Source organism: Polyergus mexicanus, unplaced genomic scaffold, assembly GCF_030449975.1.
Source record: "Polyergus mexicanus isolate NDT 795.1 unplaced genomic scaffold, iyPolMexi1.0 SCAF_11, whole genome shotgun sequence".
In the NCBI taxonomy this organism is placed as follows: Eukaryota; Metazoa; Arthropoda; class Insecta; order Hymenoptera; family Formicidae; genus Polyergus; species Polyergus mexicanus.
Window position 1 is genome coordinate 534588 of NW_027223331.1, and position 27040 is coordinate 561627.

At 28.9% G+C, this 27040-nt stretch overlaps 2 protein-coding genes across 7 annotated transcripts; one reads left to right on the forward strand and one right to left on the reverse strand.

Annotated features, from left to right (window-relative positions):
* Positions 1–15674, reverse strand: LOC138937906 (NADPH-dependent diflavin oxidoreductase 1). 2 transcript variants are annotated; one of them, XM_070304588.1, is made up of 13 exons: positions 15143–15674; positions 13707–13993; positions 11718–13220; positions 11496–11578; positions 6566–6683; positions 6283–6364; positions 6053–6192; positions 5642–5787; positions 5326–5411; positions 5107–5253; positions 4591–4896; positions 4116–4318; positions 1–3951 (listed from the first exon to the last, which is right to left on the reverse strand). In XM_070304588.1, exons 2-13 carry the CDS (start codon positions 13847–13849, stop codon positions 3825–3827), a joined length of 3084 nt encoding a protein of 1027 aa, XP_070160689.1. In that variant the 5' UTR covers positions 13850–13993; positions 15143–15674; the 3' UTR covers positions 1–3824. The 2 variants fall into 2 exon arrangements, with proteins under 2 accessions (XP_070160689.1, XP_070160688.1); XM_070304587.1 differs by lacking the exons at positions 11496–11578; positions 11718–13220; positions 13707–13993; positions 15143–15674 and adding exons at positions 8824–9101; positions 10526–11342 and having other exon boundaries at positions 6566–6686.
* Positions 14801–25286, forward strand: Trbd (ubiquitin thioesterase trabid). 5 transcript variants are annotated; one of them, XM_070304582.1, is made up of 9 exons: positions 14801–15993; positions 16078–16291; positions 17086–18098; positions 18536–18817; positions 19326–19527; positions 20105–20382; positions 20585–20814; positions 21274–21703; positions 22478–25286. In XM_070304582.1, the coding sequence occupies exons 3-9, from the start codon at positions 17380–17382 to the stop codon at positions 22554–22556; spliced, it is 2220 nt and encodes a 739-aa protein (XP_070160683.1). In that variant the 5' UTR covers positions 14801–15993; positions 16078–16291; positions 17086–17379; the 3' UTR covers positions 22557–25286. The 5 variants fall into 5 exon arrangements, with proteins under 5 accessions (XP_070160683.1, XP_070160682.1, XP_070160684.1 ...); XM_070304581.1 differs by having other exon boundaries at positions 16103–16291; XM_070304583.1 differs by having other exon boundaries at positions 16103–16254.
* The last annotated feature ends 1754 nt before the right edge of the window (positions 25287–27040 follow it).

Consider the following 27040-nt stretch of genomic DNA (forward strand, 5'->3'; position numbering starts at 1 on the left):
TATTTTTCAATGGGGATAATTAGTCCTTACTCATTTATTTAACATTCTTTCTACAATAAATTGAACGGTTCAAACTGTTTCCATAAATCTACTTATTCATAAAACGCAACCATTTCTTATCTTACAAGATCTTCAATTTTTACATATATAGGATATTTCACATAATCTATATTTTTCAAAAATCGCAGATAACAAGTCAAATAAAAAAAACATCGATTTACCGAATGTCGAAATGCTTTAAAATAGTTACAAAGTATATAATATTAAAAATTTAAGTTTAAGAATATTAACAATTAAAGCAATATAATAGATTTAATTTAATCTTTCAAATTAAAATTTTAGAAAGAATCGGGAATATGTAATAGCATAAAATGGATTTCTTTTCAAATTGTTGAATAGTTATTTTATTTTATGAATCTATAATCGAGAAATCTGCGATTTTTTAGACATCTTATAGATTTGTATATATAACTAATATATTATTGTATTACATTTCGATATAAAAATGATAAAACTCCTTAGAACGAATTTATTTAAAGAGATATATCCCATTTTCATGCGGAAATAAATACGCACTTAAATCTTATATACGTAGCGTGTAATATTAATGCGTGAATTTTTTAAAAATACAGATCGTTTATAATCTAAACGGTATAATACGCGCAAAACAATTTGTTGAATAAAATTTATTCACATTATATGACTGTGAGAATCCATATAAAAATATTCTATCTATTCTATCAATTTCTTTTTTTTCTTCTTTAAATTTAATGAATCTTCCGATTTTATTGGATTATCGAATTCCCTCGATTATTTATTGTCTGTTGCTTTATATGGAGGATTGTCCTTGTAGGAATTCAGAATTTATTTTAGAATTATTATTTTCGTCAATCTGATAACGATTAAAGTGTAAGAAATCCCTTCGTTTTTTAAATAAAGTAATTAATAAAAAAAAAAGCATTTTTATTTGCAACACAGTAATTCTATGTATGTGAAGGTAGTTAGCTTATTATTTTATAATTTTCTTTAAAGACAACTTACAATTATGTTACAATAATAATTTATTAAATTTATATTTAATAGAGACAAAGCTATAGAGTTAAAAAAAGTTAAATTTATTATATTAAATCTAAATTTAATTTAATTTATAAAAGTTTCTCCTAGAATCACTGTATTGCAAATAAGGAAATCTTTCAAATGCATTAGTAGTGCTACCTTTTATGTTTATCGATTAGTAAAGTAAATAGAACTGATGAAAGATAAGAGATGAATTACGCATAGTATTAGATAAAGAGAGATAATAGATGAGTCATAGAGCTTATACTTTAGAACAATTAAAAATGCATGTACAAACGCGCTCTCTTGCTGAATATACTCCATATTGTATATATACAGGGTGTTATCAAAATACTTGGATAAATTATATTACACTGTATCAAAATCATTTATAGAAATTTATAGGAATATTATAGTTTTTTATCAGTACAATTAATAGAATCGATGAAAGGTAAAATTGGATAAAATTATTTAAAGGAATTTATAATGATAAGAGAGAGATTAATTGAACAGAATTATTGAATACAGTTTGATAAAATTTAGCCAAAAATTTTAGAAACACTCCGTTTATGTATTCAAGGTAAAACTGTTGTAGAAAAATATAAAATTATGAAAAGACGTTTGAGCCGTCTCTCACAGTATACACTGTACTAACTTTCAATATAATGTATAATGCAAATGCTACATCATAAAATTAGTATGAAAAAATTTTGACAAAGATGAGATTCAATTTTCATATATAAGATACAATGGAGCTATTTATAGATAATAAGACAATATCCAAATTTATCGTATGTGCGCATTGATGTATGTAAACGTTACATTTGAACATTTATGAATGTATGTGCATTATTTAAGAACGATAATTTTAAAAAATTTATATTAAATTATTCAAGGAGCTCCGCCATATCTTACTAATAATTAATGTAATTATGATACAAAAATATAATTTTCTAATATAAATTTAGAAAAACATTAACAAGCTTTTGTATAAGCTTAAGCTATAAAAGTTTATGTTTAAAATTAAATTTTATCTGAAGCAATGTGCGCTCTCATTAAAAAAATTGTACAGATTGTCCAAATATTGCTTCATGAAAGAATATTGTGCATCACACAATTTAATCACAATTATTTGAAATTTACAAAATACTATGACTTTTTATATGACTAATATATAATTAAAATATAAATAATATAAACTCATGTATATATGGCAAAAAATTATGCAATTAAAAACATATAATCATAGCCCAAGCAAATGTATAAATATTTTCAATTTCTACATTTATAGTTCGTGTTAATTTTAGATAAGGTGGAAAGCTCGTCGTCAAAATTCTGATAGGACTAGTATTAATCGGATCGCCAACAGTCTTGACTCTCCTGCATAACTTTCAATGTAATAAAATTTTTATTTCAAGTATTATAAGACAAAAAATTTATGAAAATATCAAAACTAAAAAACTGCGAAATTTTTGCTTTGAAATATTCATTATAACTTTAATAAAATTCGAGACATTGCAACTTTTTATGTAAATAAAAAATATGAAATGAAATACTAGACAGTACTAAAAAATAATAAATAACACAACCTCGTGTAATTACTTCGTGTAAATTTGTAATACTAAAAATAATATGGAAATTTATTACAAACCAATTACATCAGATCCTCCTACAAAATTTTGTCAATTATGTAAAAATATACTAGATATGGTCTCTATTTTATTATTCCCAAATTTAATTTTTAAACTAAGATCAATTAAATAATTTAAGTATGTAAAACTCGAAATTTACTTTTTCAATGTAATTAAATTAGATTATAATTGTTTAATACAAAACAGTACTGCTAGAACTGTTCTTTAAACTGTTTTGTTTTTAAAATTATATATGCCTATAGCAAGATTAACTTAGAAATAAAATTTCTGCAGGAAAATTCAGCATGGCAACTTTAGCATAAACTCTATCTAAAAATGTAATGCTTACTTCTATTAAGAGACATATTTTCGTTACGCGTTTAGTGCCAAAGATGTGAGAGTGTTTGATTCTACTTTATATTTTAAATGTAATCTTAACAAAATGAAAAATATGTTTAGCTTTAAACGCGCGACGAATTATGCAGATTTAAATGTACAATCTTTTTGTTACGTCTAATGATTTAGCAGTTATTCGAACAATGCAAAAAATGGAAGTGCCATACAGCTTTCTTTTTTCATTAATAAGGCTTATTGGTCCGGTTTTATTAATAAGGGCAGTAGTAATATATAAAGTTTTCTAACTCCTGATAAAACCTGATAAATTCCAGTATTTTTAAGAGATCTCTTTGAAACGATCTCATTCTGGTCATTAATGCATACTCTACATGATTTTATTTTTCCATAACTATTTCTCCTATCAACGGGACATTAAAAATGATTAATCAATTCAAAAACTTCAAATCACACGCTTATATAAAACATGCATTACTTTGAAAGATTATTTAATTGAAAGCTTGTCTTCATAATCTGCTATTTAAAGAATTGTATGATTATATATGTATATGTATTTTCAACGTATATGTAAACATTTCGAAATGTTTCTCTTATTTCACATTGAAGAGCGGTAGCCTCAGTATTTTTGCTCTTGAAATGTTATTTTTTTTCTTAAGGAATAGAAATTGCTCATCTTTAACTCTAATAAGAGAAACGTTCCGATAATTTCTCAATTTTCAATTCTTTTCTAACTCCTGAGTAAATAGAAGTATATCGCGACGCTATATTTCATCTTTAAAACAATCAAAACGTCACGTTGGCTACCACACTTGGCATTGCCATGGAAAATAGAATTCCTGTAAAGATCCCCGTAATTAAAGATGCTGCCCCAAACATGCCGGCCGTTGATGCGTGCTGCGAATCCACCATTCTAAATACACAAAGTACATATTATTATATATAATTTCTACATTCTTTTAATTCTTATATCATGTATTATTCATTTTAATAATGTAATTACATTATAATATAAGTATATACAGAAATTCTCGCATATTTTAGTTTTTTCTCCATTTTTTTATTAACTATACTTACCTAGGACAGTACATCATTGATAAAGATGATAGATATCCGCTACTGAGGCCCATAGTAGTAGCAATGATCCAAAAAATCCAATCATTATTGATAAATATGGGTAGTGATCTCTCTATGCGAGCCGGTTGGTAATTGCAGAATAAAAACAACGGTATGTAAGCAAATCGCAGTACTACTGGAATCATTAGATATTTCTGGCTGGGCTATAAAAAAAAATAACTCATTAAATTGTACAATATATATATATATATATAAAATATTTTATTTACAAAAATATATATATAAATTAATATATAAAATTAAAAAAGTAAAATTAAAAAATATATAATTAGATATAAACTATACAAAATATTTAAAAAGATACGTTAAGTAAAATACATTATAATAATAATAATAAAAATATATCATATAAGACAGAAAAAATATACACACATATATACAAATTATAATATAGAAAACTCTAAACTCTACATACCCACTGAACTAATGATGCGATTGAACTTCCGAGCATCGCAGTGATGTTAAATGTTAAAAAGCACATAATACTGCTGTAATGTTCAGGCGGAATCACGAAATTTTCGTCTGAAGATTGTATATCAGATTGAACTGATGGGAAAAGTGCTAGAGTCACGAAAAAGATTAAAAATGTGTTAAAACATTGCGGGGAACACGCCTTAAACACTGCCCAATATGGTGGTCTATTGCTTCCCCTGGAACTGTTCTCTAATTGTCTTTTGCTTGTCTCTTTCTGATAAAGCAGCTCGTGATATCGATAAAATCTCTGTAATTTAATTTATTAACATTATTTAGGTGATTCATTAATATACTTAGCTAATATTTCTTTATAATACATATAACAGATTAATAATTTATTTTAACTCATTATTTATTTATCAAGAGATTTATAAACTTATTTATTTTTGAATTAAGTACACATTGGAATAAATATTGGCAAATAGTATTGAAACAAGAGATGATAATGAAATCTTACATTAATTGGAAGTGCGAAATATGTGTCAAAGCAAGCCAGTAGGATGAATAAAGCTGTGATGAAGTAATATATAGCAGCAGTACGCGCATTCGGCGCCATTATCTGTGCAAGGAAGTTTATTATAGCTGTAAAAGTTCCACTGATATTCTGAAAACAATAGATTATAGAAGTTTATGTATTATACAATAATTCTTTATCAGATGTGATATTGATATTTACTGAGCCTAAAACAACAGCGCCCATGTATTTGATGGGCAGTTTCGCTGCCATTCCAAACACTGAATTCTGGTAAATACCATTAGCAGCTAAAACATAAATGTCCAATGCATTATGCATGAGCAGAGTACTAATTAACAATTAATAATAATGTTAATATAATTAATAATTATAAATATAACTTAATTTAATATAATAATTTAATTTGATATATGATATTGATAAATTAATGATATTAAAGGATTTTATATGAAGTAAAAGAAAATTTTTCTTAAAATTTATCTTCAAATATTATACATAGAAATATATGTTTACTTACTATTTAATATAACAACGGATACCATAGTAATCCAGAAGAATACTCCAGGCCAGCCAGAACTGTCAGTCATCGCTAAGACGACAGTAAAGACAAATATTAAGACCAGCACAAAGATGCTCCACACTATGCGTGTTGTTAAATTGCCTCTGAAAAGTCAAAACCAATCTCTTTAACAAGTCACATTATTATTTAGCAAATTATATTTTCACTATTATAAATGGAATTCTTTCGTTGTATCTCTTTTAATATTTATTTAATAATATATTCAATGAAATAAAATCAATCAAAGAATTTATATTTATATAATCTCAATCATTATTAATATATATTAATAACAAAATAAACCATTACTTAAGAAAGATTATAAAAATTTCTTGTTGCATAATGCATTTTTTTATTTTATATACATACCCAAGTTGTAAAAACACATTCAGCCAATTAAACAATAGATTGGGAATTTGCGCTGCAAATCCCAGGTATGCAAGAAAATTTGTTGCATAGTTTGTATCTATACCAGTGTACTCCATAGACAATTTGTAATTCACAAAATACTACAAAATATACCAATGCTTTATATATATATATATTATAGTGTATTATAATTTCAACTGTGTTTAAATTATTATACTTGATTCACTTACATCTTTAGCTGTTATAAACATATTCCATGGCATCAAGGCACCGATTCCATGAAGTACCAGTATACAAAATACTAAATTTAATCTAAAACAGTTTTGCTCAAGTTAGCAACATTTTATTTAAAAAGATAAATATATAGAATTAATAAAAATATTTAACTCATATAATTATATTACATAAAAAATTCTCTACCATCATTATTTAATTAATATAAAGCTTATATACAATTTTTTAATATACAGACAATCCATATTAAATAATACAACAAATAAATAATAGCTATACCTATCTCTAGGAGGATTCAATTCGAGATCTGCTTGATCCATTGTAACACCTTTAAAATTAAGTTCGTCGTCAGGTCTACCTGTGCCTTCCCATCCTGGTGAAAGGCGCACAGGTTCCGAACCTTAAATAAGAATTCGATTAAATTAAATTAACTAATAAAAACTCTTATGAATATATCATACGAAGGAGATAAAAAGCAATCAAGGGCCAGCGCGGTAATTTGTATTTTATTACAATTAAATTACATTGATAATTACATTGATTGTACTAAAATATATGCGGACAAATTACCGCGCTGGCTCTTGATTGCCCTCTTATCTTCTTCGTACGATCGATTAAATTAAATAAAAACCAAAAATTATTTTCAAAATCAATTAAAATTTTATTCCTTGAATTTCTAAATTAAGAAATTAATTATAATATTATATACTTTAAGGTAATATTTTTAAATAATTTGTTTTATTTATTTAATTAAGAACAATTTACAAATATATTATTTTGTATTGTATATTGAAAAAAAATTGAAAATATTATTATAATTTAAAAATGATATCCTATATAAATAAGTTTAAGATTTATCACAAATTTAATTTTTAGATTACAAAAAAAAATAATTCTAAAAACATGCACAATTTTTTCAATAATTTCAGGGGGAAGAAAAAAAAGAAAAAACGAATTCATAATATTCCATATAAGAAATTTTGACATACAGCTAATACACACACAGAATTAATTTAGACACAGATAATTGTTTATAGCTAAAAGATAATATGCAGCCATTATAATAGAATATAAGTATAAGTTACTATAAATCTTGAGATAAAACAAATTATATAATAAAATTAGCAGTTAAGAAAAAAATTGCAAAATACCTTCTACAGCCATCCACCTTGTATTGAATTATTTAAACAAGGCAATATTTAATTAGTTTTTAATTTAAAATTAAAAAAGAAACCATTAAAAACACAAGAATAATAGTCAATTAATATAAGGAAGCTTATATCACTGCTCAATGATATAAGCTAAATTATTATCACTAATAATTTTTATTAATCGTCTGTGAGACGCTTTTTCGCGCGTGCGTCTCAATACTTCCCGTTCTGCTGGTAACTGCGTGAAAGACTCGCATATTTTTATTCAGCTAAATCAGCATGTTACATCAGCAAAATAAAATCTTTATATGAGAGAAAATGTTATTCTTGTCTGTGTAAGCTCCATGCTTTAATGTTATCAAATTATCTTTATACATATTTGACACTTTTAAATATGTCTATATACTGATTGAACAATGTGAAAAAAGGCGATTTTGAAAATTGATTCCACGTATTTTTTTACATAAAAATTATAAAGTTATTAATATCAATACTACATTTTTTTATGCACTGTTAATAATGTAAAATATCCAGCTAGTTTAATTTAAAAAAAGCTTGGAAGTTAAAACATAAGATGTATAAAAAACAAATAAAAAGATATAATTAAAAAATGTGTAAATAAAATAAATATTATATAAAAATAGAGAAATAAGTACATGTACAAAAATAATTGCAGACAAGTAGATTATTTCATAATTTTTTATAATAAATTTATTTTTAACAATTTTGGACAAATCTAAAATTTTGATTCTTTTATGGTATAATATAATATTATCATAATATTTTGTTTTCCAAGAATTCTAAGTAATTATGTTTATGATATGTTAAGTAAGATAGCAACCACAAAAAAGAAAGAGAGCATTCAAATGTGAAGAGAGAGAAAACTGTTATTTTTAAAATATCTTATCAGTTTTCTCTTATGACTGATTATAATTTATTATTTATAAATATCATTTAAGAAGAGATGAATTTTTAAAACTATTGAAATGTCACAGAATTATTATAAATTATAAGATATATATAAAATTACATATTATATACAAAAATTAAAAATTGCTAATTATATAAACAAACTAGTCTATCTAATTTTTTTATGTTATCAAATATTCTTGTCAAATTAATTTTTTTTTTTATCTTACATATATATATCTTACAAAAAATGTATAACGTATAAGCTTTTAATCAAATAAAATCCAACAAACCACAGACCAATGTTAAACCCACAAATACTTCACTGCCAAGAATGCTGCATCCGCAGTCTGTAAGCCTCTTCTATAGACTGGTTTGGGCAGAAATATACCAAGAGAAAATAAGATAACAAAACAGCAATATTCCAAGAAAGCTACTGCATTCCCCTGTAACCATGAGAGCGCGTCGCACTATTACCTTTGGCAGCCACGATACGGGTTCCGTTGGAATCCTTCAACAGAGTCTGTTCTTCGGGCCCCGCGCCAAATTCCTTCTTGGTGTAAGTGCCCGCCATTTTCCTATGTATGTTTTATTTTCTTTTTTATTACACAAGAGAGATTCTTCAAATGCTACCGACTTCGATGATATTCTCAGCAATGACTGCGACGATTTTAGTACATCTTTCGATGATCGGTCCCCAGAAAGAATGTAGATTTACCTTCACTTTGTGCACTTTCCCGTGATTTTATCTTCGCCTGAAAATTGTGAATATTTATTTATTATTCAAATGTCGTATTATTTCAGATAAATTTTTCGTGATATTTAGATAATATTATTGAAAATATTGTTAATACAAAAATATAAGTTTGTATTTGGATATAAATAATTTAAATTTATGTGAAATTTTCATAAAACCTAAATACAATATAATATTATCAAAAAGATTAATTAGATATTAAAATAAATATAAAGATATTCTCTCTATCTCTCTCTTAAATTGTGTATAAATAAATTAAAAAAAAAAAAATAATATCACAAAAAATATTTTACGCAACTAACAATATGACAATGCCAATACAAGCTATTAGACATACTGATGTACATGTTATAAAATATTTACAATATACATATTTTTTTATAGCAGATTGATCTTTATTAATTCCCACTTTTCCTTATATTCTCTTTAAAAATCAATCGAACTTCAGTTGACTCTTTATTGTTGGGACAAGACGAGATTATGTGAATGCATCAAGAAGCGTAAACATTGTTTGTTTCCAAGTATTTACAACAGTACTTGACAATTTGAATTGTTCTTATTATTGTTCTTGGATTTATTCTGAGAAAAGGCCAAAATTTAGTATTTGTATTATGTTTTCAGGCAATATTTTATTACATAAATTATTTTATACATTTATATTCTAAAATATTTCAATACTGCGATAGTTTTATAGAATGCATAAATACTTTACATGAAAGTTTCACGAAATTTAATATTATCATACGGATTATTAAAATAAATAATACATACACATTTAAAATATTCAAATATTATAGAATTATCATATGTAATTATCATAAGTAATAACAATATAATTAGCATATTGCAGGATATATAAAAATATGGATGTACAAATGTCAATAGACACAAAATATTCTTAAATTATAAATAAAATTTGAATTACAAAATAAAATACTATTTTTAAATTATAAATGCAGCTTAGATATTATAAGTGTGTAATAATCAAGGATGATCTGATACATTCCGGTATTCTTAATTGTAGATTTAGTTGACAAAGTATTAATGTGACAATATTAAAACATAAAAAAACACGGTTTTTCTTTAACTATAAATCAACTATAAAATAAAATATTTTCTTATCTAGACAAAAAATTATTTAATCTAAATAATTTTATCTAATAATTATAAAATTGTATATATCCGGCATGTATCAGTAGTCTTTACACAGATTAAAAGTAATATCTAAGAGTATTAAATAAATACAAATACTTTTTCTCTCTCTCTCAAGATATAAAAATATTCTTTTTTTTTACAGAAACGTAATTTAGATATTACAATGGAATAAATTTTGAACGAGTCTCCTCGAGAATAGGATTGGATAGGGTGGACAGGTTATAAGCGAGAAAAAAAGTGTAGCTGTGGAAAAAAAAAAAGACAAACCTTATACCAGATCTTTCCGCGTTACTCGTCTCGAGCTCGACTATTGGTAAGCGATTTGCTAAAATTATTGTCAGCTATCGACAATAATGGATTGTCCGGAGAGCGTGGTGGGCGACGAAAAAAGAAAATCACGTGCCAATGTCCATCGGTCGTATGTTTCGAGTGTCTTGTTTGCTTGGATATCGTCGCGTCACGCGCGCCGAAGAAAAAGATAAAAAAAGTGCAGTCAACGATTAAACGAAGTGGAGATTGCTCGAGATACGAGGAACACTGCGGGACACGCGAGCGTCCGTACCATGTTTCCGTATTCTCACTATTTTGTTAGGTTAGGTCGCAGGGTTAAAAGTTCATCAAGATATACGTCTCGGTACTGCTTGGTGCCTTTTGTCGCGAAGAGCGCCGGAGATCGCCGAATGTTTACGAAGTTTGAAAAAGGGGTATAAAAATAGTAAGATATATATATATATATATAAAGACAAAGAGGACCGATACTCATTAATCTTAGTTTTTGGAATATAAGAAGTGTGCATAGATGTTATATATATGTATGTATAGATTATGTAATATATTTTACAATAAATATGTAAGATTTATTTGATGCTTAAAACACACACACACACACACACACACACACACACACACACATATATATATATATATATATCAACCAAGTGTATCTGAATGAAATAATCCACAAGTAATATACATTTATATTATGCATATAAATATGAAAAAAGATATATATATACTTTTTGTATAAAAAGATCTGATATATATCAAATATTTTTCTCAGAGGCACAATCTTTGTGATTTTTTAATGTTTTTTATCAACCCCAAGTCTCGATTTGATATCGATTGTTCTTTTCTAGATCCTTGATGAACGCTTCCGCTTGCTCTTTCGTCATTTTACCGATTTCCTTTGTCAAATCAACAAATTCTTCGCGCACATCATTTGGCATATTTTTAGAATTTCCTGCCAAATAAATGCTGCCATCATTTTGTAAAAACTGCCAGCATAACTCTCTTTGTTTACGAATAATGTGTTGCACATATCTAAAAAGATATAATATATCTTTCATTAAGAGTATAATAAACAATGAAGAAAAGTAAATACTAAGATTTTAGAAGTAAATAACAATTATAATTTTATAAATTTCATATTCTTATGTTCTCTAAGCAATGGATGACTTACACTTTATGATCTTGATCCCTAGAAAATGCACAGAACACTTTCAAATTTCTCTCTCTTGATAAGCGTTCAAAATCTTCCTTGCAGTGATAATCCTTATTCTTATTCCTGCATCCGAAAAACAGAACGCATTCCTTCAAATCCCTTTCCTGCTTTTCTTTTTCCAAAAGAAAGGATCGAAGTGGAGCAACTCCAGTTCCAGGACCAATCAAAATCATTGGTTTATTATCTTCAAATCGAAAAGTTCCCTTTTGAAACCAAAATACCACTTTGTCATTCTTTTTTAAACTTGCCAGCCAATTTGAACATAAACCAAATCTTGGCTGCAACAATCTAGTTTTGTATTTAACTACCGCTATCAAAATTTGAATTGAATCTGGAGTAGCTTTTGAACTGGAGGCAATGCTATAAGGACGTGGTTTTATAGGTGACATAATTTCAAATAACAATTCAATATTTAGTTTACTAGTCGTATAAGGAAAGTCCGTGAGAACTTCTAAAATATTTCTTCTTGGTCTGTTTATGTAATCATAAAACTCTTCTTGGCCACCCGGACTAGCAAATTCACGTAATTTTTCTTTTTCTAACTCATTTTCGCTGATAACAGACAAAGTATGCATTGTAGATCTTCGTGGTTTGAAATTCAAATCCCAATATTGTTCAACAATTTCTTTTAAAAATAAACATTCGCCTGTCAAAGCAAATGGAACTTTTATTTCCTTCTCCGTTACTATAATCATTGTATCTGGAAACAATTCTATATTGTGTTCGCAAAGTATATTAAAGAAACGTTTCACTTGTTCCATAGAATTTTTTGGTCTAAGGTAGATAACATCTCCAGGATTATATTTAATATCATATGTTAATTTGATCGTTATTAATCTAACATCTTGAAAATGATCTTCTGAAGTGGTTCTTACATTTTCACATATTGTTCCTATTTTAACATTTATATCTGTTTTTCGTTCATAAATGCTAATGTCTGATTCATATGGATAAAATATACAATTGTCATTAATAGATAATGACTTTTTAAAAATATCGAAATCACTCTTTTTTAATATTGAGACGCGATATCTTTCAATTATTAAATTTTCCGGTATCTTGTCTTCTATAGAAATTGTAAAAACGTTTGCAATTTCTTCCCATAATCTTTTAATCCAGGGATCCACTACAGCATCAATGCCCAAATTATGCTGATCATCAGCAAGCCCAATGGGTAATAATTCTTTGCCACCTAACTGCGCAAGACGTTTGTTTAATTTTTTTGCAGCAAAGTTGAATTTTGAATAGGAACTATCACCCAAACCAAGTACGCCATATTTTAGATTTTGCAGCAGATCTGCCCGAAGACTCTTGCCTAGTAAACATCTCCAGAATGTTTTCATGTTAGTTGGAGAGTCTCCTTGTCCAGTAGTTGCGACAACAAAGACAATTAGTTGTTCGGAAGAGAGATGTCGCATGTCGTATTCGTCCAAAGATGATACAGTACTTTGCAGTTGTTTTCTTTAAAATTTTAAACAAATGTTAAATCTGTATTCAAAGTTTTAAAATTGAGGATGTTATTCTATATTAAGAAATTTTAAGATATAGAATATTATATGTACTTTTTAAATCGTAAAATATAATATATTTTTTGTTGTTAGTTATTTTTAAGATTTTAGATAATTATTTATGTATTATATTTATTTTAAATAAATACTTATGTGATATTTTTTATATCTCAAAATTCACAAAATATATAATAGATAATTTGTCTTTCATCAAATATAATATCTTATATACAATCCTCTCTCTCTTTCTCTGAAGAAAAGTAGAAATATGTAAAAAGAATAAGATATTAATGATGTGACGAAAGTATGAATTCAAATATCTATTTAAAGATCATTTAAAGATCGTTTAAAGATACAAGAGTAGAGACTTTATGTGCCAAAAATTTTCCTAGAGAAGAATTTAAGGCTCATGTGCCAGGAAGGAAAACAATAACAAAACCTTTGGGCGCTCTTCCAAATTTGTTCAGCGACATCCTGTGCAGTTCCGGTCTCGCTTCCGTAAAATACTTGCATCACCAATCCATCCATTTTTGTCTTTACATTATTTGACGGCGACGACAACAAATATTCAACGCCAGTCATTGCTGGTAGTCACGTGGTTGACGCGTACATCACAATTGACGCGTCTCAGCTGATTGCTGGGTGACGTCACAAGTCAACCGCAAGCAGACGACATGTGAAGTATGACGTTTGTTCGTGTTTTTTGCTTACAATTCCTATAAATTTCTGCAACGAAACGAATATATATATATATATATATATTTGGGCGTTGGAAAGAGAGAGAAAGAAACCGTATTCTTTTTCAATTAATGCCATATCAAAAAGTATAGAGCTAAAAGGAACAGACTCGTTCAAATGCAGAAAGTTTAACATGGACTAGACCTAGAAAAATAATCTATATCTATGTATATTCATGCGGGAAAACGTTTTGTAGCATCTCGCCAAGAAGTCAGTACACTATCGCAATCTTGTTGACGAAATGTCAAGGATAAATGTTTAGGTTTAGTGGTCTCACTAAACCTAATTTTGGCAGCGGGCCCGAGACATATTTATAAATAATAAAATAGCTCCGCGCTAGGGAATCATCGAGTACATCTTGGTCTTTTCCATGGGTTTTTCAATTTCAATTGGAATTTATCTCGCGGAGAGCCGTTAATGAAGGTGGAAATTAAAATCTAAAAATGCGAATTTAATTTGCGAACTGTTATTTATACAAGTGTTTACGAGTTTGGAATTGAATTCAAAAACGCTGATGAACTGTCTTTCGTTCTGCGATTTTCGAAAATGGACATCTCGATGCGAATCGTCGAGGATGTTAGAAAAGATGAAAAGTCAGTTTCAAATTGTTATCAGTGACTTCATTTTTGCGACGAAACGAAATGACAGCAAAATGAGGCGAATACACACGAATTTCGGGACGAAGTCAGTCTCGCGTGATGTAACGGGATCGGCAAACCAGTTGGCAACAGTGGCATCTCTGTTTGCGTAAATAATCAAATTGTTAAATGCTACTTGTTGTTCTAGTGCGATTTATCGACGAGTTTATTTGTATTTCTCGCAACGAGACAAGAATCGCAAGAACGCGAGGAGTTTGAAGTTAGATTAAGTCAATCGGTGCTAATCATTCAAATTATTTGCGTTTAAAGTTGTACATTATCGCGATTTTAATTTTTGCGAAAAGAAGGAAGGGAAAGCGCGCGCGGAAAAACGAGAGAAGAATCAGCAAAGAGATTGAGGTTAAGCAGAGTTGGGTTAAATGTTAAATTATCCCACGCGCGAATCATTCTCGACGGAGTTTAAGATTAAGGTTGGATCGCGCTAATCATCGAAATTACATCAAGATTATTTTTACAACGAGAAAATATCGCGATTTACCAACGATTTGATTCCGCGACGAACAAGGTTAAACCAGTTGCTTCGCGCACTTGTACTCTTTGATGATCACTTTTGACAGAATGCGAGATTAAAATCGGCTGCGCATGCGCCTGTATGAGGTAACGGTACGCGAGAGAGCGACCGAGCGGTTGGCAATACTGGCGTCCGTCTGTTTGCGGATGACTGTCAAAACTTAATTCCGTGACTAGCGAGCGAGATCGTTGTCGTCGTCGCCGTCGTCGTCGTCGTCGCCGCCGTCGTCGCCGTCGTCGTCGTCGTCGTCGTCGTCGTCGTCGACGCAGCAGTTCGCGAAGCAATTTGCCTCAGCATCGGGAGAGACGCTGATTCGGAAACAGCACATCGTGAGCGCGCGCGCGAACACTCGTAGACGATGTCGTGACGCGCACAGTGACAGCGACTCCGCGCCTCTCATGTCTTCTGTCGTGTCTTCGTCGAAACGAGAGGTCGTCTCCTTTGCATTCTCACTATCGCGTTCGATATTTGGTGATCGTTGTCGTTCTTAAAATAATTTTGAAAGAAGGGAAAGAGAGAGAGAGCGAATCACGCTCTGCGCGCGATTCCCGATTTCATTTTTCTCGTCTCTCGCGTGAAATCGACGTGTGCGTGCACGTACGTGTGCGCGTATAGGTTCTCTAACCTACCTACATCCCGAATACGAAGTGGTGCGTCCAAAAGCATCATTCGTTGGTACACGAATGATACACGAGTCGATTGGATAGTGTCAATTTAAAAGATCTCTCAATGGAGGATAGTCCAGTGTGACGATAGTTCTCGGCGCGCGAGAGCTCCAAGGTGGTTCAGGATAATATCAAGGTTACCGATACGACGAGGTAACGTGCTTCTTGACTATATGAAAATAATACAATTTTAATTTTAAAATTCGTCATTTTTCTTTGTACTGTTCGCGACTATAGATGGAAGTTTCTCGTTCTCCGATAGGTTAGGTTTACTGACGAGAAGCTTCGATGAGCAGAGATAAAGGGTCTAGGGAGTCACGCGGTGTCGCGTGTTCTCCGACTTAACCGAATATAACTGAAAAAGACTAGATCTAAGGCATTTCGAATTTGAATATTCGAAATACTGATCTACAGGTTTGTCTTTGAAGCAAATGAAGAAATTAAGAAACAAGTATGTACATGGTCGTACAAACATTATATTCGTACGCGACATAAAAAGACCATGTGTGCAAAAAGAAAAATTTAAAAAAGCATTATAATTATACAAACCCAAAGTATTTATATACTGCAATAAAGTGTGTCTAAAAAATAAAGCTATTTTATATATTAATATTCGTATGAAATAATATAAATTCTGAAATATGAAACCTGAAAATATGAAAAGTGAATCAACATCATCTACTTTAAAGATGTAAAGCAAAAAAAAAAAAAAAAAAAAAAAGAGTAGAAAGTACAACTAAATCAAGTATAATGTTGCGTTATCTTGCACAATGGATATTATAAATATTGATTCGCACACATGTTATGTTTTGTTAATTATATATTTTTTTCATTTCCTACACTTTATTTCTTTCCTCTTCCACATTAAAAAATCTCCTTAATTTTATACACAAAAAGTTCCTAACAAAAGCTGAAATTAACAAAATTGTTACTTTTGTATTTTGCTTATATATATATATATATATATATATATATATATAAAGTATAACAATTTTTCTTTGAACAAAATAAATAAGTAAAAAGATCTTTTCAAGTAATTTGAAAGACATTCTGAATAATCGAGAAAAAATTTTGGATAATTGAAAAAAAATTCTAAAGATACTGCATATTATATGCAAGATATATATCTAATTTAGAATCTTCATTTTTTCATCTTGTTCATGATTTTTTGTATAAATATGTAAAATTTTTATAATAGACTTTATATATGTATGTGTGTGTAAATTTTGTTATTTTTATTTTTAGGTTCTTCCAGCGATGTCTACATTGGCACATTTCTAGCAGCTTTATCTCACCACAATCAAACATAATGCTGATCACGTAGCATAAATTGGACCGTATATAGAAACCAAATACTTAGATACAAATTTCCCAATAGATCATGTATGGCAAAGTGTAGGAAATTTAATCAGAATATTTAGGATATTTATTATTCAGTGCACATCTTTCATCTTAATATTTTCTTCTGCATCAAGAAGTACTGTATCCTTCGCAGCAGAGAGACCAAAAACTTGATTGATTAACCTTCATCCAGTGAAGATGACCAGTAGACTCGAAGAAACAGAGCAGAAATGGATCTGCGAGTACTGCACTTACGAAAACTGGCCCTCTTCTTTAAAATGCACTATGTGCAGGGGCGCTAAACCTCTTCTAGGTGAAGACATTTACCGTCTTCGGGATCCTAGCCCTCAAAGAGGTTCCTCCAATGTCGCTTCTGGTCCTGTGTCCCAGATAAGCCCTACGGACAATTATGTCTCACAAAATTATAGTCAGAATTTACCTTCTGCGGGAAAATGGGCCTGTAGCATGTGCACTTATCTCAACTATCAGAATACAACACGTTGCGTTCAGTGCAGCAATCATAAGCCAGTCAATCAATCCGTCAATTCGTTAGCCTCGAATCTGCATGAACATTTAGCGCCACTACGATTGGCCGACGGGCCACCAAACTCGGGATCAAATTCCCAGTTGAATCCTTCGCCAATCAATCTCCATCCAGAAAAGTTGTATAATATGCATCCAGAAAAGTGGTCCTGCCATGTGTGTACTTATGAGAACTGGCCCAAAGCGACTAAATGCATCATGTGTGGTCATCCAAAGGAGAAGGATAGAAGGGATAAGGGTACACAAGGAAATGTGGGAGTGATCTTACCGAGTCCCGAAAGGGAACATAGTCAACGAAGCCTGCCGTCACCTCCGCTGCACGCATCCTATATTCATCAAACGCAGAGGGAGGATAATTTAGCGATAGGAAGGAGGTAAATAAATTATGTTTTACATTTTGTGTTCTTTGTGAATATTATATAGTTTGGGGAATATGATATAAATTTTTCCTATTATTATTATAGTATCCACAATGTTATATGTTTCTTGTATGTATTGTATAAATATAAATACATACAATACAACATGTAATGGATATTAAATATATAATATTCACAGAAAAAAAGACATAATATCAAGAGAAAATACTTAAGGATTAGTGAAAATAATGTTGACATTTTTGATTTTCCATTTCGAGAATTAATTATACATATATTACATTATAATTATATATTACATTTCTGTATGAATCTATTTAGGTTCGCATAATTCACTAAATATTCACATATATGATATATTCTGTGAAAATATGAATAATTTATTTCTAAAAATATATATTATAACATATTTATAATAATGTAAAACTTTTCAGAGGTTCACATAGGTATGCGGACAGTCGAAATGACAGTCTGTCAACCCCTCAATCCCCGAATAACTGTGATTACGAGCGTCGATTGAAGCAACTGAGACGTCACACCGATTGGTGTTGGCTCAATGCTTGTCTCGGTATTGTCGAGGGTGACAATACTCCCGTCGAAGCTTACCTGGCAAGCGGTGGCGATCCTGCTCGCCAATTGACGCATTCTGAGGTCTTGCTCCTCAATAGAAGCAGCGCGTTTGACGTCGGGCACACCTTAGTGCATTTGGCTATTAGGTAAATAGAAAAATCAAATATTTTAATAAATTAATATATAATATTAATATTGATGAAATAAAACTCAGGATATTAATAGATTGAATAAAATTTCAAAAATATAGAGATACGCTCTGCAGTTTGGAAATGAAAAAAAATTTGAATACGTCAATGAAGAATTAAATAACAAAAATTAGAAGAAAAATATATAAACATACTAGAGACAATTTTATTAAGCCAAGAAAGAAAGAAAACTAAATGATTTCTGTTCATAAGCTTATATCTTACTTTTTTTTCTCTTAAAATGTATTTTTATAATAAATTATTTTATTATAGTGTAATGTAAAGTGTAATTTTACTATAGTGCAATATAATTAAAAATATTAATATTATAAATGAAACTTTTATTATGCAAGTCATTTGAGATATTTTTGATGAAGATGATGCTTTGAGTAGGTCATCGATACTCTGCAAATATATAGAAACCTTTGATTAAATATTTTTATAATTTAATTGGTACAATTTTAAGGTTTCAAAGAGAAGATATTTTAGCAACATTGTTGTCGCAAATCGAGGGTTCAGGTTCGGGCGTGAAAAGGGTACCGAGCTACGTCGCACCAGATCTTGCGGTGCAGATTCGCCGACATGTCACCAATAGTATACGTTTACGCAAAGGTTCCTTCCCCTGTTATTTTGTCACCGATATGGCCACCTTCGCGCTGCCAGCCGAGGTTATTATAATATATAACAAATTAATATAAATTTTAGTCGAAAAGTAAGTTTAATCCATTAATATAGTTAATGTTTCTAATAAATACCAAAATAACAAAGTCAACATAATTTTTATTAAGGGGATCCTGGACTACCGACCGAACGCAATTTTTTGAATTTACCAGTTTTTGTAATGGCTATACAGAATTACAAATGCTTTTACACGATTAAAATACATACATCAATGCTCTATGGGAGTCGACTTTATGCTGAAAACGAAAAAAAGTCAAAAAATTTTTTAAACTGGTAAATTTAAAAAATTGCGTTCAGTCGGTAGTCTAGGATCCCCTTAAAAAACAGTATTTCTTTTTAAACTTTTGTAAGTATCTAATTTTCATCTTTTAGTCTTTTCTTAAATTTCTTTAAATTTTTCTATATTTTAAATTTCTTTCCTTCCATTTTTCAAATTTCTACTTTTTCATCCTTTAATAACTTTCTTTTAAACTTTTCTGAATGTTCTGAGTATTCATTCGACGTTGACTTATTAAAATATTAATATTATTTTTCTACATATGAGATTGCTGGATATTTTTCAAGGTTGAAGACTTACCGAGTATCGTGCAAGAACAGATGCTGGAGGAGTTGTTAGATAAGGAAGCTCAACAGCAACTAGAGGGTGGTGAAGGTGAACCACCAGCCCTAAATTGGTCCTTAGAAATTACTGAACGATTAGGCAGTCGTTTACACGCACTCTGGAATCGATCGGCCGGAGACTGTCTCCTAGACTCCGCCATGCAGGCAACCTGGGGCGTTTTCGATAGGGACAACGCCCTGAGAAGGGCGCTCGCTGACACCCTGCAACAAGCTGGACAATTGTAAGCATTTTATAATTAATATAATGTAATGTAATATAATTAGTTTAATTAATAACTTAATACAAATATATATCTATATATAGTGGAATCTAAGGTACTACATAAGTACTATGTAATAATAATAATGCTTGAATAATGTGCAAACCGATAAAATGGCTCTTTCAAATATACGAGTATATTCAAATATATAATATTATTTCAGTTTTTATCCTCGTTGGAGAGAATACGAAGCCTCGCAGGCAGCTAGAATGTTAGATTTTACTTTAGAAGAGACACAATGGCAAGAAGACTGGGAAAATTTGTTGGCAACGGCCGCTCAACCTGGAAGTGCGTTAGAACAACTGCATGTATTTGCTCTTGCTCATATTTTAAGACGACCCATTATTGTCTATGGAGTTAAATATGTTAAGAGCTTTCGTGGAGAAGATATAGGTAAATTTAAAAAAAATACTTTGCTTTCGTTCACTAATAATTAATAATTAATTTCCAAGTATATTCTTAACAAATTAAAATAATTTTATTAAATTAAAATCCTAAAAATTTAAAGCATTAAATTTTTAATTTTTTATTCAGAGAATTTATATGTATATAATTTCTTTAAATTTTAAATCTTCAATGGAGTTTTTCAGTTTTTTATTAAAAATATTTATAATTATAATTAAACTTAAATTAATAATTATTTTCTCAAGTTCATGTAAAAATCTAACCTAGTCTAAATAGAAAGTTTTATAAAATATACGTTTTTCCTTTTTTAAAGACTAAAAATTTTACAAACTTTATATATACACACAAAGATTTTGAAGATTATAATCCAAAATTTTTAATCGATTAAAGCTATCGAAATGTATGGATTTTAAGATATAAGATCGATGATTACTGTCATTTTCGCAGGCTATGCGAGATTCGAGGGCGTCTATCTTCCGTTGCTCTGGGAACCTTCATTCTGCATCCGTTCGCCGATCGCTTTAGGTTACACTCGCGGCCACTTCACGGCATTAGTATCAATTGAACCATACACCTCGTCCAGAATACCACCCCTAGCGTCCCATGGGGTAGTAAGTAGTAATAACAGTTCACTCGAACAACTGCAGATCCAAATACAAACTACCTTCATGCCGCTAATGGATCGCGAGCATAAACTCTTACCGATACACTTTCTCACGGCGGAAGAGATTGGCCGCGAGGAATCCATCTACAAGGAGTGGTTGGACGTGTGCAGGACCGAAGGTGGAATTCTCGTCGCGCACCAAAAGCTTCATAAAAGACCATTACTTGTTGCGCAGATGTTGGAGGAATGGTTGAATCATTATCGTAGATTAGCGTGAGTGATATCTAGTCCTGTTAATTCCTTGAAAATCATAATTATAATATAGAAAAATTTAAAAGTACAATAATTTAAAAAAAGATAAAATAAATTAGGAAAGAAGTGAAAAATCTAAAATTAAAATTAAAGAATATTCTTAATATTTATAATTTAAATATGTGTGTGTGTGTGTGTATATATGCAGGGTGTATCTGAAATGATGCACTAAATTTTAGGGGGATATTCTAGAGGTCAAAATAAGAATTTTTTTCCTATGAACATGGGTCTGCAAATGAACCCTCCTCTGAGCTAGAGGCCCCTAAAGTTTGGAGAAAAAATTAAAAATTGGCTGTATTTCAGAAAAAAAATGGCAGAAATTTGATATAGCCTAGTCAATTATGAAGTAAAATAAGCTACTAAAATGAAAAAATAAAAACGTATATTATGGAAACATTAATTTGCTAAGCTCGGAGAGGTTCATTTGCGGATCCATGTTCATAAGAAAAAAAAGTCTTATTTTGACCTCTAGAATACGCTTCTAAAGTTTAGTGCATCATTTCAGATACACCCTATATATATATATATAAAATTATAACTATAATTTAATCATATAATTAAAAAAATATCTTTTTTGGTTCTTTTTATTTTCTAAAAAAATCAGATTAATACTAGAATATATAAAACGATTAACAACTTTTGATTCTTGGAGATTAAGTAGTGAAAATTTAAAAGAGAAAGATAGATATTATATCTAAGCGTGTCTTAATATCTTTTTCTTTTCTAATATTACAGTCAAACCAACGAAGCACCCTTCTCAAGGCCACCCACTCTGCAAGATTATAGCAGTGATGGTGATACCGAAGATGAATAGTATGGTAATCCTAAGAGAGAAGTATTGCGACTGACATGAGAAGCATCTCCGTTCTCACAAGTTTACTCTCGGCTGAAAATTATGAAATAGCTAGAATTATATAAAATGTAAACTATAATACACGTGAATTCTGTACTTTATGGATAACTCGATACAGAAAAACTACTACGTCCATACATATTCACTGGCAATGTACTATTTAAAAAAGTTGAAAACTCTATTATATCGCTATTAGTTGCCGTACGAGTAAAATTATGTGAAATTTGAATCCAGATTTATGAACTATCTTGAATATGCTTAAGATCAATATTTAATTATTCAAGAAATTATTAATTATTGATATAATTGTAATAAATTTGAATTAATATGGAATTAAAATAATTAATTAATTATTGAACTATTGCCATACATTATTCAAAAATCCATTTATAATTAAATTATCATAAACTTGCCATACATTTTCATTTATAAAGTAATAAAATAATGCAAATGTGGAAAAACTTTTTTTGTTGAGGAAATTCTTTTTATCTAAAATTCTTTTTATATATATATATATATATATATATATATATATATATATATATATATATATATATATGCTTAAATAACACTACTCAAGAAAATTAATGCAATAATTATTTTACCAGAATGGGATGTTAAAAGAAATTACAATTTTAATTTCTTGAGGTGAAAGAAAAGAATGTTGAATATGTTATATATTAGCATAAAAGTCTTTAAACAATATATTATACGTATAAGTGTTGTATAATCCATTGCCAGTGACAATGAGCGAAAGTGGAAAACATTATCGTTTGTTATACATTATCGAGCCGTTTTGCATAATAGAAATTTAATTGTTAGGCTATTGAAAATAACATTTTTTCATAGATAGTTTGTAAAAATATAATCTCGAACGAGAGAAAAAATTTAAAACTTTCTCACGAAATTGCGGAATTTTGCGAAAACATTCGGATGAATAAATTTTCGAACGATTTTTTGACGCGAGTTTCATTATAATCGAATTCCTCTATTTTAAAATATCAGCTAGATTAAGCATTCCCGTTAGTCTGGAACTGCTTCTTAATTCTCATTTTATTCTGATGGCACACATGCAAAGTGAATGTGTTGCATTCTTTCTTTTTTATTTGTTTTCTCACTTTACATATAGTCACGTAATCATGTGACAAATGTAGTAGAAGAACAGCGCACGAATTCCAGTTTACTGAAGTACAGATAATTCAGAATAACGGGAGACAGAATAGAGGAGTTCCATTGTATAATAACAAATAAAATAATACAGGGTGTTGACTTTTTAATTTCTTTTTTCTCACTAAAAAAAAGATTATTTAGGCACGAGAAATTTTTGAGTAATTAACTTTTGAATATTATATAATAATCATTTCAAAATTATATTAATACATGTCTTGAATTTTGAATTAGATAATGAGATTTTCGTGAATTAGTTTAAATAAATGCAGCTAGCTGATAAAATCTCAATCTTCTTATTTTTAGAGCAGATTTTTTTGCAATAAAAATATTTAAGCATAAATTTTAAATTAACTAAATATTGAATTAAATATAAGTATTTTTTCAGTATAACTGTTTTTAGTCAAAAAATATATTACTGAGGATCGATACGGAACACCCTGTACAATCACGCGAATTCCGATACACTCGAGATAAGATCTTCGAAGATAGTAATTTAGAAAAATTAACAAATTCTGTGTATAAGCGTTTTTATTTTGTTATTATAATTTGGAATTGCGTTAAATAATTCAAGCAGCTAAACACACACGAACAGCGATTTGTCCTCTTTTTTAATGATCAAGATCGCGCGATTATCCAGAGCGTTTATCTCCAATGGTATGTTGATAAGAAAAAAATAAGTAATGGACTTCAAAATATGTGCTTTGTGCTCTGTGTAGAAAAAAATGTAGTTTTATTTTTATGCGGAGAATATAATATATTATTATTTAATAATGATAATAATGATGATGATGGTATATTAAATTCGCCGCATAAGTGTGGTTCACAATTGTGTTAAATATTATAGGTAACACTATGCGAACTTTTATAAAAAGCGTTGAGGAAAAAATTAAAGAGAGACAAAAGTAGCACGTATGTTTAAGCGTTAAGATTATTATCGAACACCCGATACACGCATTCACTCACTCATTCATACATTTCACATCACAATTTAATGAACGAATGAACGATTGTAACAAATCTTTAATCAAAAAAGTACAAAGGATATCGCTAGAGATGTTTCTTTGGAAACGCTCTATTTGTTTATTCAATATAATAATGATAGTCTTTGTTTCTGATTACTTAATTCTGATAACAACAACAACGTAGTATCTAGTCTTTTTGCATATATACAGCATCAACATCGCGTTCTCTTTCCTTCTAATGATGAATTAATTATTGAGCGATTAAAAGCCACGTGATAAAAATTAGTGAGAAAAAATCGAAAAACCCTAACTGGATCTAGAAATCGGTATAATTCCGTTGAACATAGATTTTAAAAGTAAATTTTTAAATACGAAGTTATATGAAAAAGTATTATTATTAATTTTTCGACTCATTTCTATTATGATTTATCTTTACATAAAGTATTACCTCTTTTTTCCGATTGTATCATGATTAATCTCTCCCCATTCTGTACATAGATTAGATTAGGACAATAAAGAAAAAAAAAGAAAAAAGTTTTTTTTTTATAAAGATTACGGACTATATGTAAATACATTAATTACATCTATCTTTTCAGAAAGAAAAAAAAAAGAATTATTTGACGAAGGTTTTTATTACAAACCCTTTGACTAGATTCATGGAAATTATGTCGATTTCCGGATCCCTCAAGGGACAACAGATATAAGTCAATTTCACAGCATCTGCAAATGCGATAAAAACGGAAGATTTAATGCTATCATTGTCACTATTAGCGTAACATACATCGACGCGATCATTATCATATTGTTATCATTATTATTCTATTATTAATATATATATATATAAAGAGTAAAACAAGTCCGCGTTTTATGAAGCTCGTTTTAAAGATGAAATGTCGTATCAATAGAAAAAACCCCACAAACTATGGACTTATAGGCCACATTTTTATTTTAAAAATTCCTTTTTCTCTTTGTCACAAAAATACAACAATGGTAGCTTCTGTGTGAAAAACAAGTAGCGAGTTTTTTCCTCGTTAATCTTTTCGGTATTAATTATACATTAGAATTATGTTTAGCATATATATTATATTTTCAAATATAAATAATAATCTTATATCTAATTTCTAATTTTTGAAGAACAGAAATTTATTAATTATTTCTCAATGTAATTTAATATAGAATATACTATTTACTTATTATTAATAATAATTAATATCGAAAGAGATAATTTTGAGATTAACTTTCCATTAATTCTCAGATTAATTCTTGACGAGTACAGCGAATCATGTCGAAAAAATGAGAATTAAATGTTAAAAAGAAATTAAGAATGTAACATGATGCTTGGCGTGTTTTCTTTTTAAACACGTCAAGTTTTCTCAATCTCTTGTTGCCAGAATTTGCTCTCGGCAGGTGATAAAATATAGAGAGTTTTAAGAATCTATTCTCTAATAGCGGGAAACGTAGATAGAAAAAACTATAAATATATAAATATAAATATTAATATAGAGTATATATATATACACGAGATATAGATATTATATAAATAAATAAATAAATAAATAAATAAATATATATATATATATATATATATATATATATATATATATATATGAGATAATATATCGATGTACAATAATTTGAAATAACGATTTATTATTATTATTATTATTATTATTATTATTATTATTATTATTATGATTTTATGATGATTATTATTATTATAAATATTATAATAAGGAAACATCGAGAGGTGTGAATCAATAAATTACTGAAGTACTTTATGCCACTGTTATCTTTATTGAAAAAGAATCTCTTTCCTGAGTTTACAAAATAAAGAATAATTTCGAGTATTTATCTTTTTTATATATAATTCAGAAAGACTTGAAAACTAAGAAACTGTTTTAGAGACAACTCAAGCTCTTCAATATTTTTCAGGAAGAGATAGAGAAAGAGAGAGAGAGAGAGAGAGAGAAAGGGAGACGAAGGGAAAGGGAGATATATATACACTTCAATTGCTAAAATAATTTAAAATTGTTTTAATGTAAAATTATTATAAAACAAAATCTTTATATAATTGTTAAAATAAAATTATTTTAACAATTTAATTTTAAAATTATTTTGAGATTTAAATAATTTATTTATCATCTATAATTTTATAATTTGCGCGTATGGCTCTTACTAGCTCGCGATTATTTAAATTTTATAATTTGATTATAATTCTTTCTATATTAAATATGTTTTCTTCAGTTAAATTAAACCTTACAAACTTCTTTCATCTTCCTAAAAAAAGTACCTATTTTTTAAATTATAATTAGT

Excerpts from the sequence above, each read along its gene's own strand:
- LOC138937906 (XM_070304588.1), bottom strand. The coding sequence starts at position 13,849 with ATGACTGGCGTTGAATATTTGTTGTCGTCGCCGTCAAATAATGTAAAG. Across the intron at positions 11,579-11,717 it reads AGGGATCAAGATCATAAAGT|ATATGTGCAACACATTATTC; the intron begins GTAAGTCATCCA and ends ATATCTTTTTAG. Across the intron at positions 5,412-5,641 it reads ATCCGTTGTTATATTAAATA|CTGCTAATGGTATTTACCAG; the intron begins GTAAGTAAACAT and ends TTTATGTTTTAG.
- Trbd (XM_070304582.1), top strand. The coding sequence starts at position 17,380 with ATGACCAGTAGACTCGAAGAAACAGAGCAGAAATGGATCTGCGAGTAC. Across the intron at positions 18,818-19,325 it reads TTAGTGCATTTGGCTATTAG|GTTTCAAAGAGAAGATATTT; the intron begins GTAAATAGAAAA and ends TACAATTTTAAG. Across the intron at positions 20,383-20,584 it reads CTGCAACAAGCTGGACAATT|TTTTTATCCTCGTTGGAGAG; the intron begins GTAAGCATTTTA and ends ATATTATTTCAG.